Source organism: Lepus europaeus, chromosome X, assembly GCF_033115175.1.
Source record: "Lepus europaeus isolate LE1 chromosome X, mLepTim1.pri, whole genome shotgun sequence".
In the NCBI taxonomy this organism is placed as follows: Eukaryota; Metazoa; Chordata; class Mammalia; order Lagomorpha; family Leporidae; genus Lepus; species Lepus europaeus.
Window position 1 is genome coordinate 50,445,681 of NC_084850.1, and position 16,675 is coordinate 50,462,355.

At 41.3% G+C, this 16,675-nt stretch overlaps 1 protein-coding gene across 4 annotated transcripts in view; it reads right to left on the bottom strand.

The window, feature by feature from the left end:
- The window catches only part of ACSL4 (acyl-CoA synthetase long chain family member 4), an 89,448-nt gene that overhangs the window by 23,661 nt on the left and 49,112 nt on the right, over positions 1 to 16,675 (bottom strand). For 2 of the 4 annotated variants that reach the window (XM_062183859.1, XM_062183861.1), the window contains exons 3-9: positions 16,071 to 16,310; positions 15,655 to 15,832; positions 13,809 to 13,918; positions 13,548 to 13,686; positions 10,004 to 10,154; positions 9,725 to 9,848; positions 4,950 to 5,021 (exon numbers count right to left, since the gene is read on the bottom strand). In XM_062183859.1, coding sequence (XP_062039843.1) covers positions 4,950 to 5,021; positions 9,725 to 9,848; positions 10,004 to 10,154; positions 13,548 to 13,686; positions 13,809 to 13,918; positions 15,655 to 15,832; positions 16,071 to 16,298 — 1,002 coding nt within the window. In that variant the 5' untranslated portion in view covers positions 16,299 to 16,310. Of the gene's footprint in view, positions 1 to 4,949; positions 5,022 to 9,724; positions 9,849 to 10,003; positions 10,155 to 13,547; positions 13,687 to 13,808; positions 13,919 to 15,654; positions 15,833 to 16,070; positions 16,582 to 16,675 lie in introns of those variants that run through there. The other 2 variants (XM_062183860.1, XM_062183858.1) reach the window with 2 other exon arrangements.

Consider the following 16,675-nt stretch of genomic DNA (forward strand, 5'->3'; position numbering starts at 1 on the left):
AGGCCATAGCAGAGAGCTGAATTGGAAGTGGAGCAGCTGGAACTCGAACTGGCACCCATATGGGATGCTGGCACTGCAAGCGGTGGCTTTATCTGCTATGCCACAGTGCCAGTGAGACAGTCTTTAACTGAAGATATCTTATTTATAACATCCTAGATAGATCTCTAGTATCAATAATGGACACACATTTTCCTTTATCACAGAATTAATATCACTGACTTTCCTTGGTCACTACTTCAAAAAGACTAAGGATAATACATATATTAGAATATCACACTATATCCATAAATATATGATTATTACATCAATCAAAACTAAAAAATATTTTTTCAGAGACTAAAGACAAGTATAGGGCTTATCTTTAGTTATATACACTGTTTATGGACAATTTTAAAAAATGTGAACTAGAGCATAGAGAACTCATTCAGCTTTCGCAGATTCTTTTAAATTTTCTTTTTTCAACTATATTCACTTATTCTCAAACACTACCAAACTATTCAACTATGCTGAATCTGATCTTTTATTACAAAGACTTGTTTTCTCTTCATTCTTCCAACTTTGTGAACCTATTACAACATGACAGAGTATTATGGTTTCTTAAAAATTGTATGTCCTTTGTGGCACAGCAGGTTGGGCCCCCTGCCCATGATGCCAGCCATTCCATGTTAGTGCCAGTTCGAGTTCTGGTTGTTCCACTTCTCTTCCAGCTCCCTGCTCGTGTGCCCAGGAAGGCAGCAGAAGATTGCCCAAGTGCCTGAGACCCTGACACCCATATTGAAGACCCGGATGGAGCTCCTGGCTCCTGCTTTGTTGCATCCATTTGGGGAGTGAACCAGCAGATGGAAGTGCCCTCTTTCTCTATCCCTCTCTGTCACTCTGCCTTTCAAATAAGTAAATATTTTAAAAAAAAATTATATGTTCTTATACATCAGGCATTTCTATTATATTTTAATAGAAGCAAAGGTAACAAAAAAGAACAGAATTCTTGCTCAGAGCTATTCAGAAAATTAAGAGGTAGAACCAGGTTTGTGATCTACTGATTCTCATGCTAATACAAACAAAACAAGCAGCTCCGACTATCATAGAAGGATGCTTTCTTGAAATCACTGAGCACAAATTAACAAGAATAACTGCATAAAGTACATCTGTTTATAAAGAGCTGCCGGTTCTCAATACTTAAAGTGTCTATTATCAATATAAATTAAGTTGTGCTATAATGAATAACTTTATGGATGGTTCCTTCAGTCTCAGAATAGAGCCATTCAAATGAGGACAGTAGATCCATCTGTAAAAAGCTACCACAGCATTCAAACATGGTACAGTGCTGTTTTCTCCATTTCCACAAAAGGATTCATGTTTGTCTAACTGAAATATTTCTCTAGATCTGTGTCTTGAGAAATCTTAGAGGAGCCCCAGAAGGACTTTAATATCCTATAACTATTCCCACTCAAAAACATACGGGATCTTAAAACAAAAATAAAAAGCAAGCACATGGGAGTGAGACAGGCATGTAAGAACCACTTACACTGCTCTGACACTAGATACCAATCACAGGTGTTGAAAGCCCTCAATTTGTAAGGAACACAATACCACTGCAATAAGTTGGCAGGATTTACTGTTAGCTCATCAAGTCACCCATTGTCTAAACTTAACATTACATGCTGTTCAATGGAGTCACTGCTTATAAGTTGAAATTTATTTTGAATTTTCACATTGTGAAAATTATAGTAGTAAATTGGTATTTTATTCCAACCCAGGAAAGAAACTCAGAAAATAGAATTGGGGCAGACGTTTGGTACAGCAGTTAAGTCACCACTTGGGACACCTGCCTCTCATATTGAAATGCCTGGTTTGAGTCCCAGATCCTCTGCTTTCAATCCAGTTCCCAGTGAATGCACACTCTGGGAGGCAGCAGGTGAGGTCTCAAGTACCTGCCACCCACATAGATGGCTCAGATAGAGCTCCTGGCTCCTGTCTTCAGCCTGGCCCAGCCCTGGCTGTTGCAGGCAATTGGTGGAGTGAACCAATGGATGGAAGATCTCTCTGTCTATCTCTCTGTGACACTCCATGTGTCTCTCTGTTTTTCAAATAAAATGATAATAAATAAAAACTTAAAAATAAGCTGCAATCAAATCTTCAAAAAATATAACTTATCAAAAACAATTTTCAGCGCTGTCATTTTGACAGACTGGGTTCAGCCACCTCGTCTGCAATGCTGGCATTCCAGATGGGTGTCAGTTCGTAACCTGGCTGCTCCACTTCTGATCCAGCTCCCTGCTAATGCACATGGAAAGTGGTAGAAGATGGTCCAAGTGTTTGGGCCCCTGCACCCACATGGGAGACCCCCAAGAAACTTCTGATTCCTGGCTTCAGCCTGGCCTAGTTCTGACTGTTGCAGACATTTGGAGAGTGAACCAGCAGACAGAAGACTGATCTCTCTCTTTCGCCCCCCTCCCTCCCTAACTGTGCCTTTCAAATAGATACATAAATCTTAGAAAACTAATTACCAACAAAAATATCCTTTTAAGAAAAAAGAAAAAAAGGGTGGGATATGAGTAGAGGAGAAAGAGCTAAGGGAAGCAACAAGGTTTTGCTACACACCGAAGCAGCAGCAACAGAACATTTTACCTCCTAGACCTAAAGAAGTAAGAGGAGAGTGTCACTAGAACCTGGATGAGGACTACAGCTATTAGAACGGTTATAACCAATGGGAAAGAGACCATCTGACTGCTGTCAGACAACTGCAGAAACTCCAGCCCAGTTGGGAAGGAACAAAAGCAATGCATCTGCAGACCTGTATTGCCCTGCCCTCTGACCTCTCAAGATTGCCCCTAATTGTCTGACCTTAACCAAAACCTACAAAGCAAGAAGGCTCTGGTGACTTGCCCATAGAAGTTAGCCTCAAGACACAAAGTAGGGCGGGAAAGAATGGGCAATAGGCCATCAGCTGATAAATAACTGATTTGTAACTCCTGTTTATCCTTCAGGCCTAAAATCAGAGATTACTTTCTTGACACCTTTCCCTTTCCCCTCCCTAACTATGTTCTCTGACAGAGGTTACTAGGGAGTCTTGGGTACTTTGGGTAATAAAGCCAGTATGTCATTTCCCCAAATAAAACACCACCAAACTTTCCCAACTAGACAGTCATAGGGGTTATAGAAGCCTTCAATATTGGATTGGCAGAGTTCCAACTGTATGTGTGTGACTTTGGGCAAGTTTCTTTTTTGTAAGATGAGGATAACAGGGCCTATCTGTCGGAATTTTAGGGAGAATTAAGTGAGATTATCTACAGCAGTTAGCACACTGTACGCAATATTCTAGCTATTATTAGTACAGCTTTATTACATTTTTCAGCCAGAAGTTTCTCCTTTCAGAGTGAACACTTGCTGAACTCTACAGTACTTCTAAATAAAATGGCAAAGGTTACTCTGATCTATTCTAATTATCTGGTTGTGTGAGAATTTCATAATTAGATCATAAAGTATTTTCCATTCTTAGGAAAACCAGGAGGGAATCACACTTAATTATCTAAATCTCAGACTGTCCATGTACAAAAGGAAATCTGTGAAAGATACTGGGGTAAGATTTGAAGTCTAATTCACAATACAAGCAGCAGTGACACACAGCTGCACTCAGGCTTTCACAGCATTAGCTGGAGTACATTTCATTCCTCACATTTGAAACACTGCCCAAAATGTTTCAAAATTCATCATTATGAATCTATAAAATATAATCCCTTCTTTTTCTTAAAGGCTGCATTTTATGTGAAGATCTTGAATATCTAGAATTAAACAGTTTTTCCTGGGAGCAGGCTTTTGGCACAGCAGTTGAGCTACCACCTGAGACACCACATGCCTTATCACAGTGCCTGGGTTCAAGTCCTGGCTCCGTTCCCAATTCCAGCTTCCTGCTAATGCACACCCTGGGCAGCAGCAGGTGATCAAGTAGTTAGTTTTCTGCCCTCCATGTGGGACACCTGGATGGAGTTCCTGGTTCCTGGCTTAGGCCTGGCCCAGACCTGGAGGTTGCAGCCATTGGGGAGTGAACCAGCGGGTGGAAACTCCCCCTTCCCTGTGCCTTTGAAATAAAAACATGAGAAAGATAAACTTTGTCCTTTGGGGGCTCTCTTAATTGACAGTTGTCCTCAGTTACCATATAGAGGGTCAGAAGGCTTAGATCCTAAATTCAGCTCTGCCACTTGCCTGCTCCATAATCTCAGACATGCTGCCTCAGCTCTCTAATTTGGCCTGGGGTTGTCTCATTTTTAAATTTAAGACATTAAACAAGATGATCTTTAGAATATAACCTGTCTTAAAATATTATGGCCAGGACCAGGGCTATGGTGCAGCAGGTTAAACCACGGCCTGCAGTGCCAACCTTCCATATGGGCACTGGTTCAAGTCTCAGCTGATCCACTTCCAATCTAGCTCCTGCTAATGTACCTGGGAAAGCAGTGGAAGATGGCCCAAGAGCTTGGGCCTCTACATCCACATGGGAGATGCAGAAGAAGCTCTTGGCTCCTGGTTTCAGCCTGGCCCAGCCCTGGACATTGCAGCCTTTTGGGGAGTGAATCAACAGATGGAAGATCCCTCCCTCCCTCTCTCCCTCTCTCCCTCTCCAGCTTCCCCCTACTCTTTTCCTCCATGACTCTGCTTTCAAACAAATAAATCTTTTTAAAAAATATTATGGCTAATTCTCATACTAGGTAATTTGAACTAGGTCATTTTCATCATCTAATGTTCAAGTATCAGCAAACACTGACAGGCAAACATTTCAGAATCTTGCCACTGCATGATTTAAAGGAACACATTTACCATAGTTTCAATAGAGCAAATTTTTTTAAAATATGCACATCTAGCTAAGGGTATTACTTTCATAAAAAGTCCAAGTCTGAGCAATAAATTACATAGATGACCCTTGTCTGTTCATTTTCATATCCTGTACTCACCGGAACAGCAGCCATAAGTGTAGGCTTCAGTACAGTACAGTCTCCTTTGCTTCCCTTTTTAATTTTGCTGGACTGCATGAAGGAAAAGTAAATACAATCAGGGAAACCAGCCTGAGCAAAAAGATGTCCTAATTCCAGTACTAATAAGAGAGACAGAAGTTACACATGAAATCTGATCTTCTAGCACTCTGATTTACCTGTCACAATGATCACAACCTGCAAGTCAGAAATGCAAGTGCTTTCATACTTTATTCTGTAGATTATAGCTTCCAATCCATTTCAGCCTTCTTTAGAGAAACTGATCTAGGATGATAAGAAAATGGCCTACTTCGGTGAACCAAACTGCTTATTAAAAACACATCACCTACTAACGCACAGACTACTACTACAACTTAAAAAAGCAAAACCTGGATTAAGGCAGACTTAACACTAAAAAAAACTGAAGATAATTTTAATTTTCTTGGGTCACTATATGCAAAGCCACATCTCAAAGTCAGCACTATGAGCATCAATTAACAACATGCAGAAGTCCTAATTTGATACCATTCCCACTGGCAGCATATGAAGGACACCAGCAATGGCTAAAAAGGGTGTGTGTGTGTGTGTGTGCATGTGTGCATAACTGTGTATATATTCCCTTTTCCTTTCTTTCTTATCTACAAAAATACTAACTCTAATTTCAAATGTCACATCAGTGACAAAGTCACCCACTGAGAGACCTGGAAGAAAATAAAAATCTGTTGAAATGCAGTTCATTAGACTTCAAGTTAAGATATATTACATGTTGGTCATGGTCAATACAAGAAAGAAGAAAACCACTTCTTAAGAAGTACTGTGATCCACAAGAACCAACAGCTTGGCCACACATAATGTTCTGCTGGGAGAACTAAATTGCTTTTCCTGGGTCCAGTACCATGGCATAGTGGATAAAGCTGCCACCTGCAGTGCTGGCATCCCACATGGGCGCCGCTTCAAGTCCTGGCTGCTCCTCTTCCAATCCAGCTCTCTGCTATGGCCTGGGAGAGCAGTATAGGATGGCCCAAGTCCTTGGGCCCCTGCACCTGCGTGGGAGACCTGGAAGAAGCTCTTGGCTCCTGGCTTCGGATGGGCCCAGCTCTGACCATTGCAGCCAAATACAAGTGGCAAGACCACTCTCTCTGTAACTCTACCTCTCAAAATAGATAAATAAAATCTTTAAAAAAACTGCTTTTCCTTTCTTTTCTTGAATATAGATAAAAAGTATAATATAACTTCTTGGATTTTATGTATGCACGTGTGTATGTGTATATTTTTCAGTGCAAATCTATACCCACCCACCATGCATGGACAGGCTGCTCTATAGAGAAAATGGCATTCACATCCTTCACATTGGAGCTGTCCTCCACATATTACTGAGCAGTTTTGTTACTGAGAGTAATTCCAGGGTAGCAGCTCCTGTTTACCGCTTTTAGTAATATAGTTTGACTATCCCTTACCCAAAATGCTTGGGCCCAGAAGTGTTTTGAATTTTGTATGGCTTTTGGAATATATGCATATGCATAATTAGTATCTTCAGGATGAGAGCCAACCTTTAAGATGAAATTCATATACGTTTCAAAGGCACCTTATACTATATATCCTGATGGTAATTGTATATAACATTTTAATACATCTGTGTTTTAACTGTGACCTGTCACATGAAGTCCAGTGTCGAATTTTCCATGTGTGGTATCACGCCGGTGCTCAAAAAGTTTTGAAGTATTTCACATTTTGGATTTTCAGATTAGGGTGATTCAATCCATATTATCAGTTGTTTTTTTTTTGTCTTATTGTGATCACAATAGCCCTGGTTATAAGAACATTGCTAGCATCTGCTAGCTTCAAATATGGTACCTGTGGGCTCTGATATTTCCTATGTGAGGGAGATTCCTGGGGTTTAGACTCGTAGCAAGACTAAGAAGCTTTATAGTAAAGTTGATTTAAAAAGTAAGTGGGAATTTTATTTAACAGGCTTCTAATGTGCTAGCTTGGCCTTAGAGACTTCAAGAATTAAGTCAGACCAGAAATAGACTCCAATTGTCCCTCTTTCCCCACACTGAGGCTATTGTTCTAGGAAAGGCAATGCAAAAAAGGTTGTTGGTCCCCTGGCTTCTGAATTTCCCCAAATTGGGGGAAAAAATCTTTCTCAGAACTTAGTGAAATTTTTTACAATTTAGTAACGTCTCTGAACATAAGAACATCCATGACAATCCCTCAAAACATAATCATCACAGATTTTTCTAAAAACGAAAGTTTACAATTTATTCTCCAGTCTCATTTATAGGTCTATTTTTAATTTACTTGATCAAGTTCTGTTTACTAGTTTGTTTGATAGTTTACTTACTCTCCATTACTAGTCTAGCAGAGTTTATGTGATATTAAAATTTTTATTTATTTATTTGAGAGGCAGACGGACACAATGAGCTCCTAGCAGCTGATACGCTCCCCAAACGCCCAGGAGCCAGGTCTCCCATGTAAGTGGCAGAGACCTACCTACTTGAGCCATCACCACTGCTTCCTAGGGCATGCAGTAGGGGCCTGGAGACAGGAACCAGAGCCAGGACTTAAACTCAGGCACTCTGACACAGGACCTGGGCATCTGAACCAGCATCTTAATCACTAGGCCAAAATGCCTGCCCCTAGTCCAACAGACTGTAAATGTGTTCTTTGAGCTGAGTAGCATAGTTACATTAAATACAGCAGCACTCCACCTTACAAAGAGTTTGTGTTCCTTGAAGAACAAAGTTGGTAGCTGTTTAGAATAGAACTTTAAAAGGAGATGACTGGCCAGCAGTCAGTACAGTGGGTTAAGCCTCTGGTTCTTCTGCTTGCGATCCAGCTCCCTACTAACGTGCCTGGGAAGGCAGCAGAAGACAGCCTGAGTAATTGGATCTGTCACCCACACAAGAGACCCAGATGGAGTTTCTGGCTCCAGGCTTAAGGAATAAACCAGCACTGGAAGATCTATCTCCTCCCTGCAACTGGGTATATGTGTGTGTGTGTGCATGTGTGCGCACGCATGTATCTCTCTGTGTTGCTCGGCCTTTCAAATAAATCTTTTTTAAAATTAAAATATAGGCTGGCGCCGCGGCTCAATAGGCTAATCCTCTGCCTGCGGCGCCAGCACCCTGGGTTCTAGTCCCGGTTGGGGTGCCGGATTCTGTCCCAGTTGCTCCTCTTCCGGTCCAGCTCTCTGCTGTGGCTCAGGAGTGCAGTGGAGGATGGCCCAAGTGCTTGGGCCCTGCACCCGCATGGGAGACCAGGAGGAAGCACCTGGCTCCTGGCTTGAGATCAGTGCAGTGTGCCGGCCGTAGCGGCCATTTGGGGAGTGAACCAACGGAAGGAAGACCTTTCTCTCTGTCTCTCTCTCTCACTGTCTAACTCTGCCTGTCAAAAAAAAAAAAAAAAAAAACACACACACTTTATAAATTAAAATATAAAAGGATATTGGATTATCCTGGTGGTGTAGCTGTAACTATGAGGGGTGAGAATGGACATTCTAAAGTGCTGTTCTTTTTTGTCTTACCTAGATGTTCATGATCAATGTATGTGTGTATTCATACATATGTACTGGCATGTATATATTACATGTATACATTAAATTCTTTTTTTATTTTTTTATTTGATAGAGTTAGACAGTGAGAGAGACAGAGAGACAGAGAGAAAGGTCTTCCTTCCATTGGTTTAACCCCCCAAATGGCCGCCACAGCCAGAGCTATGCCGATCCAAAGCCAGGAGCCAGGTGCTTCTTCCTGGTCTCCTATGCGGGTGCAGGAGCCCAAGCACTTGGGCCATCCTCCACTGCCTTCCCAGGCCACAGCAGAGAACTGGACTGGAAGAGAAGCAACCGGGACTAGAACCTGGCACCCATATGGGATGCCGGTGCCACAGGCAGAGGATTAACCTAGTGAGCCACGGTGCTGGCCCTATGTTAAATTCAATGAAACATTATGCTTAAGACTTGTGTACTTTAAGTTATATACCAAAAACGAAAAAACAAAATGTGGTAAGAATCTCAGTTCAAAATAAATCTTTAAAAAAACTCGACCATGGACAAAGGTATTAGATGTGGGGTTTCAAATGGGCTTAAAACATGTTAATTAGCCATACCCATTGCTGGAATTTCTGCTATGAACAACAGAGAAAAGAGGAAGCTTGGCTCAGTGTAGTAAGCTGAGAGCTGCCCTCAAGATGCTGCAGTGGTACCCAATAGAATATTCTACAATGATAGAAATATTCTGTCTCCATGCTATGCAATATTATGGCCACTGGCCACATGTAGCTATTGAGAACTTGAAATGTGGCTAGAGCAAATGAGAAAATAAATCTTTTAAACTTAATTTTAAGTTCCCACCTACATATGTGGCTAGTGACTACTACATTGGACAGCATAGGTCCAGAGCAACCTCAGAAGAAAACTGAGCCAGAATCCTATCATCCCATCCACTTCCCCAGAAAACAACCAAAACTCATGGGTCACATGTCAAAAGGTTTGATACATTTATATTCTCTATCTTAGCTCTCCAGAATAAAAATCTAATAGATAAATACAAGATGAAAGTAAACAGTCATTTTAAATGAATTTTAAAGTATGTAGATAAAACGATGCTAACAGATCTATAGAGTTGCTTTCATGGAAGCTATTGTTAAGGTCAAGGAGAAATATTACCTGAATTAAAATATCTCATGCTTTAGTAATATGTGTTCAAACAATGCAACTTTATATGACCATGTCAATATACTGAAAGATTTGTCACCTGGTCAGACAGCGTAAGTGGAGAAGAATATCCAATCCTACAGCCATAGGTAAAGCAAGATATCTCTGCTGTCAATTCCAGCACATGAGCCAGAGGCAAGTAGCCAATGTATGTGTCCTTTGGTCTAAAACAGAATATTACAAACATTTTAACCATTGTTGAAAAGGCATTTTAAATTCAAAACGTCAATCACTTTTATCATTTAATAGAGTTTAAGTTTAGAGAGTGCCACACATGAGCTCTGGTTTCTAAGAAGAACGCCGAATGATTCTCTCTTACCCTAGTCCAGGTATTCGCTCACACTGGCCTGTCATCCCAGCTATCAGATTGCTATGATGCATCATCACTCCCTTAGGTCGGCCGGTAGAACCACTGGTATACATGACGATGGCCATGTCTGATGGAGTTGGTCGATTTGGAGGAATGCTCGCTAAATGAACAAAATAGTACATTTTCTTTCATTTAAAAGTTCAATCATGAAACACTGATATTTCAGATAAATCACTTAAGGCAAATATTCTTCATTCATAATCAAAACAAAAACAATTACCAAATCCTGGTTAATTACAATGATAATTTCTAACTCAATTACTGGATATTTTTCCGGATATTTACCCTCATCTCTGTTTGCTCATGCCCCCTTGCCCCTCCCAGTATCGTGTACAGAGTAATGTTGTTGGAAAAAAAGGGTCTAGGACTCCATTGAGTCAGAAGGATAGAGTATTATGTTTAAGCTCCTGAGATGTCAGTTTTCTCAACTCTAAAATCAGCAGTTGGACTAGATTGTGGTTCTTAACCCCTGGTGGATATCAGAATCACCTATGGAGCTGAACCAAAAGATGATTTCTGAAATTTTGGATTTCATATACCTGGGATGGAACAAAAGCTCCACGGGTGACTGAACGTGCAGATTGCACATATGCAATTGAAAACAGCTAGACTCTATCTTTAAGGCGACTTCAACTCTAAAACTCCATGTTAAGTTGGATACCCTAGAGCTTCCACTTTCAAGGTAGTATAACGTGCTTATCTAGTAATTGCTTTTCTTTCCAGAATACATTGAAATGGAGAATTCACAGCTATATTATCAGAATTAAATACAAGTGTAATAAGATAAGATTAAAATGTCCACTTACCAAATAACTTATGCTGTCCTATATTAGCTAAGATAAAAAAATTTAAACAGCAAGATATACCAATGAAACAAAGATAAAGTTATACTTACACTGGCTAAATCTAATGCTTCTAAAAGTTAGTGTCCTAGTTTACAAACCAAGCAAAGACAAACCAAATATCTCCTATGATGATGATTAATACAAGCAGCTACAAGAAATATGTTGTTTTTCCCAGTTTAAGCACATAATGCGACACTTTGTGCCTGCCCAATTTTGCATAATCATGCAAAAAGTGTCACCATAGTAACAACTGTCTACTCAGCTGAAGTACCAAAATAAATGTATCCTATCTACTAGAAACAAGTGCAAGTGGGATATATGGCCTATCATGTTTTTGCCCACACAGAATTATGAGGTCAGACAGCTCCTTAGTTTTCTGCCAATATCCCTCTGTGAATCGTTAAAATTAGCAACAAATTCCTACCAAACAGAATTTCTCAGTCAAGTTGACCACAATCTTGCAGGGTCAATCAGGTGTTCAGAGACCATTCTCCCTTGGTTTCTTATGTTCCTTCACATGTTCCAAGCAGAGGCACTGACTTTGATCTGGACTATCTTTTCAAAGACGTTCGCACAGAAATAATCCCTCTCCAGAGCTAACAACAGGTGCACCGGTACTATCCAGCACAAGAAAGATAATAAAATATTTGGTTTCTCTAAGCTGTTACAGCTGTGGGTAAAAAGATTGTTCTTTGGGTCAGGCATTGTGGTATTGTAGGTAAAGCCAATGCCTGCAACACCAGAATCCTATATGGGCTCTGGTTCCTGTCCCAGTTGTTCCACTTCTAATCCAGTTCCCTACTTTTTTTTCCCTCAGGGAAAAGTGACAGAAAATGGCCCAAGTGTTTGGGCCCCTGCCACCCATGTGGGAGACCTAGCTGAAGCTCCTTGCTCCTGGCTTTGGCCTGGCCCAGCACTGGCCACTGCAGCCATTTGGGCAGTCAACCAGATATGGCTGGAAGTGCTCGCTCTCTCTCTCATTTTATTTTTTTATTTATTTGTTATTTATTTATTTGACAGAGTTAAACAGTGAGAGAGAGAGAGACAGAGAGAAAGGTCTTCCTTCCATTGGTTCACCTCCCCAAATGACCGCTACGGCCGGTGCTATGCCAATCCGAAGCCAGGAGCCAGGTGCCTCTCCCTGGTCTCTCATGCGGGTGTAGGGGCCCAAGCACTTGGACCATCCTCCACTGCCCTCCCAGGCCACAGCAGAGAGCTGGACTGGAAGAGGAGCAACTGGGACTAGAACCTGGCACCCATATGGGATGTCGACGCCACAGACAGAGGACTAACCAAGTGAGCCACAGTGCCGGCCCCTCTCTCTCTCTCTTTAACTCTGTCTTTCAAATAAATAAATAAATCTTTTTTTTTTTTTCAAAAAAAAGATCTATCTTCATCTCTGACCAAGAGATGTCTCCAAGACATCTGGCAGACTTGCTTGTGTGCAAGTAGGGTAAAATCTCAGGCTCTGCCATCCTTGAAACATGGTAGAAAGCTATAATCTATATCCGTTATTGTAAATACATGTTTACTTTCCAACGATAAAATACTCAGAAGTTGAGTAGAGGTTCAATTTTCAGCTACCAAAATGAATTGTTTCCTCATCTAGCATGCCATAGCTACCTTCACATTAAACATGAGGAGAAAAGTATTCAAATGGAGCACTGATTTCCTCAATTTTCTGTACTAATGACCAACTGAGGACTTTTGGCTATGATGTGCATTTACCTGTTTCAAATGAAAAGTACTAGTTATCACCTCAGTAGCAGAATAAATCCAAGCATTAATCTTCGTAAAGAGTTTTGCATCTTCTCAGATACAATTAAGATCACTAGCACTAAGCATTAAAAAAAAAAAGGTTTGGGGCAAGCGCTGTGGCATAGTGGATAAAGCCACCGCGCCCTGCACTGCCAATATCTGATATGGGCACCAGTTCGAGTTCGGCTGTTCCACTTCCAATCCAGCTATCTGCAATGGCCTAAAAGCAGAAGATGGATGGAATGCTTGAGCCCCTGAACCCACGTGGGAGACCCTGAAGAAGCTCCTGGCTTCAGATCAGCCCAGCTCTGGATACTGCCACCATTTGGGGAGTGAACCAGTGAATGAAAGACCTCTTTCTCTGTCTTTCCCTCTCTCCGTAACTCCACTACTCAGATAAATAAGCAAATCTTCAAAAAAAAAAAAGGGTTACTACATATAAGATCTGAGATCTATTCCTTTTATGAAGTCCAAATTGAAATGTTACAGTGGTTTATTTTTAAAGAATAAAAGTTTGACAGCAACCGCTATAAATTCTGAACCGCTGATTACATCACAACTGTTTAGTGAATTCTAAACAGTGGTTAGTTTCTTGAAGGGAAAAACAGAAAAATCTTAATCATATTCTTGTAGGTAGTTTTTAAATGTTTTAAAATATCTTTACTAAAAAATGGCTTTCGGAGGGCAGTGAGCAAGTTGGCAGACACCTCCCCAGGAGCAGGTGCTGGCATATCCCCTGTTCTGTTCCCTTTCATGTGGTAACCAATAAAGGCCATTTGTACAGGAAAAAAAAAAAAGAACTTTAACATTTTCATTGCCGCCATTTTCTAACCTACTGAAATGACAAACTTGGAGTGCATTAGTAAATTTGCTTTCACTGCTTTACTTACAGTTTTCTGGCTTGGATCCTAACTCCTCTACTGATTGCATGCTGTGAATCTCAAATCCTTCAGGATACTCTGCTTTATTGATAGTCTTATTGTCCACATAAATGATGTGTTTAACACAACTGATTTCCACCAATGCAGTCTGTTGAGCAGGAAGAAAACCCAGTTATTAAATTTGAGCCTACAACAAAAATTCACTTATTGAACATTTCCCTTTCCTGCTGGATAACACAACTACAAATTGAAAGAAAATTTTGTATTTACCTTAAGTTTGCTTTCGAGAAGTTCAACACTAGTAATCAGATAGGAAGCTTCAGATTCATTTAGCCCATGAACTACTGCTTCTTTGCCAAGTGTGGCGTATAAAGTCACAACTACATAAAAAAGCACAGATATTAAACAGTGGATGTTTATTAGAAAGACATAGCATGATAGATACAATCACAGGCAAAAAACATATTCTATAATTTAATTTTATCTTGTGCTTTTTGCTTTTACCCCTTAAACATGCCTCAAATGCCCCAGTGGCCCAAAGTTTTCCTTACAAATTCCCAGGACTCTGACTTCCTAAGCCTGAGGAGATTCAGAAACACTGGGTTGCCACAACAGGGCCTTAAAACTCAGTCAATAGGCCGGCGCTGCGGCTCACTAGGCTAATCCTCTGCCTTGCGGCGCCGGCACACCGGGTTCTAGTCCTGGTCGGGGCACCGGTCCTGTCCCGGATGCCCCTCTTCCAGACCAACTCTCTGCTGTGGCCAGGGAGTGCAGTGGAGGATGGCCCAAGTGCTTGGGCCCTGCACCCCATGGGAGACCAGGAGAAACACCTGGCTCCTGCCATCAGATCAGCGCGGTGCGCCGGCTGCAGCGCGCCAACCGCAGCGGCCATTGGAGGATGAACCAATGGCAAAAGGAAGATCTTTCTCTCTGTCTCTCTCTCTCACTGTCCACTCTGCCTGTCAAAAAAAAAAAAACTCAGTCAGTAGTCAATTAAGACATTCAAGACTAACAGATCCTGGCTGCACTGTGGATTCAGGTCAGAGGCAGCCCAGCTTAGGACTCTCTTGTGGCCCACACCTTTGATGGTCATGGCCCCAAAGCATGAGTAAGTCCCTAAAATGCTGAGCTCTCAAGTCAGAAGATCAGCAATGAACAATGTTCTCACTTCTACCAAGAATATTTTTTTGTGGGTTCAATGTCCAATCTGATTGGGGTCCTCTTCGCCTTACTTGGAGGGGCTAAGGAGATCTACTTCTTAGGAGCCACCAAAGATAATATATACTGAAATTAAGATCCGTTAGAATCGAAAGACAGCCACTAAACTCAGAACAGACAAGGAACAGCTCTAGGCTAGGAATCAGAAAGGACAACATGGTTGAGAAGAGCCACTTTGGGGCCAGTGCTGTGGCGCAGTGGGTTAACGCCCTGACCTGAAGCGCCAGCATCCCATATGGGCGCTGGTTCATGTCCCAGCTGTTCCTCTTCCAATCCAGCTCTCTTCTGTGGCCTAGGAAAGCAGTAGAAGATGGTCCAAGTCCTTGGGCCCCTGCATCCATGTGGGGGCCCAGAAGAAGCTCCTGGCTCCTGGCTTCGGATTGGCGCAGCTCCGGCCATTGCAGCCAATTGGGGAGTGACCCAGTGGATGGAAGACCCCTCTCTCTCTGCCTCTCCTCTCTCTGTGTAACTCTTTCAAATAAATAAATAAACCTTTAAAAAAAAAAGAATAGCCACTTTGCAGGAGTGGTCAATTGCTGAAGCCTGGTGATAGATCCATAGGGGATCATTTTCATATTGCCTATTTTTGTCTGCTTGAAATGCAAATTCTTGACTCCAACACTAATCCTATAGTGTTCTATTTTATTCAACAAACAACTGAAAGCTTGGCATGGCACGGGGCATCCTCTACTGATTTCCCAGGCCATAGAAGTGAGCTGGATAGGAATTAGAACAGCTGGGTCTCAAACCGGTGCCCATATGGGATGCTGCTGCTTTAGGCCAGGGCATTAACCTACTGTACCACAGTGCCAGCCCTGAAAGTAGGAACATCTCAGAACAACTTTCACAAGGTAACAAAGCCCTCTCTCCTCCCCCTGCAAACACACAAGGCACTTACGAGGAAAGTTGTACTTAAAGCAAGTCTGTGCTGCAATCATCCATTCAGCCCTGGTCTCACAAAAAATGGCAATGGTGTTCTTTGGTTTTAGTCCCAATGCAGTGAGTCCACTACCAAAGTTATTCACTCTGCGGTTCACTTCGAGATAGTTTATCCATTTATAATTCCCAAGAATTAACTGTTAAAAGTGAGACATGCTATAATATTAGTGTATTTATCCAAACAAGCAATCAAAATATTATTCAAGGTGTATGACTCTAAAAATTCCCTTAAATGAATATACAAAACCTCTGGGTAACCCTCTGAAATTTAGTTACATGGTCCTAACAGAAGCCAGCATATTTCAAAAATACTTGATTTATGATAATGCAAAAGGTACCTTGTTTAAAAAAAATTAAAGAACAGAAATACTTTACCTTCTTAAAAACCTTTCCATTTGGCTGCATTTCATTTTCTTCACTTAAGATTTCCCTGGTTCCAAGGCTGTCCTTCTTCCCAAACTTGGATACAGCGTAGTCAAATAATTTATCCAGAGTGTCTGCTCCAGGGATGTCTATGACAGCTAGCGAGTCGAAGTGTGTGACAGAGCGATATGGACTTCCAGGTTTGTCTGAAGTGGGCTTAGCTTTTATTCTCTTTGCCATAGCGTTTTTCTTCTTGGCATTGGTAAGAAAATACCATGGAATAAATATAAGGGCACTGTATATTGTTATCAACAAGTGGACAGGCAGTAAAATAATGGTGAGCACATTTAGCTTAAGTTTCATAGTGGAAAGGCTTCTAAAACGGTGCTTATTTCTTGTTATTCTTTGGCTTCTGAAAGCCTTATTCTGACGAGGAAGGCAATAATGGAAGCAGCAGTGAGAGCAGCAGTATAGCCAAGGCAGTTCAGTTTTAGCGATATAGATAAAAGTTAGTAACCTTTGGAAGCCGACAATAAAGTACACCTGTAGGTGAAGACAACGAACCAGGCAGAGAGCAGAAAAAAACAAAAACAAAGAAACAAGAGTATTAACAAGTT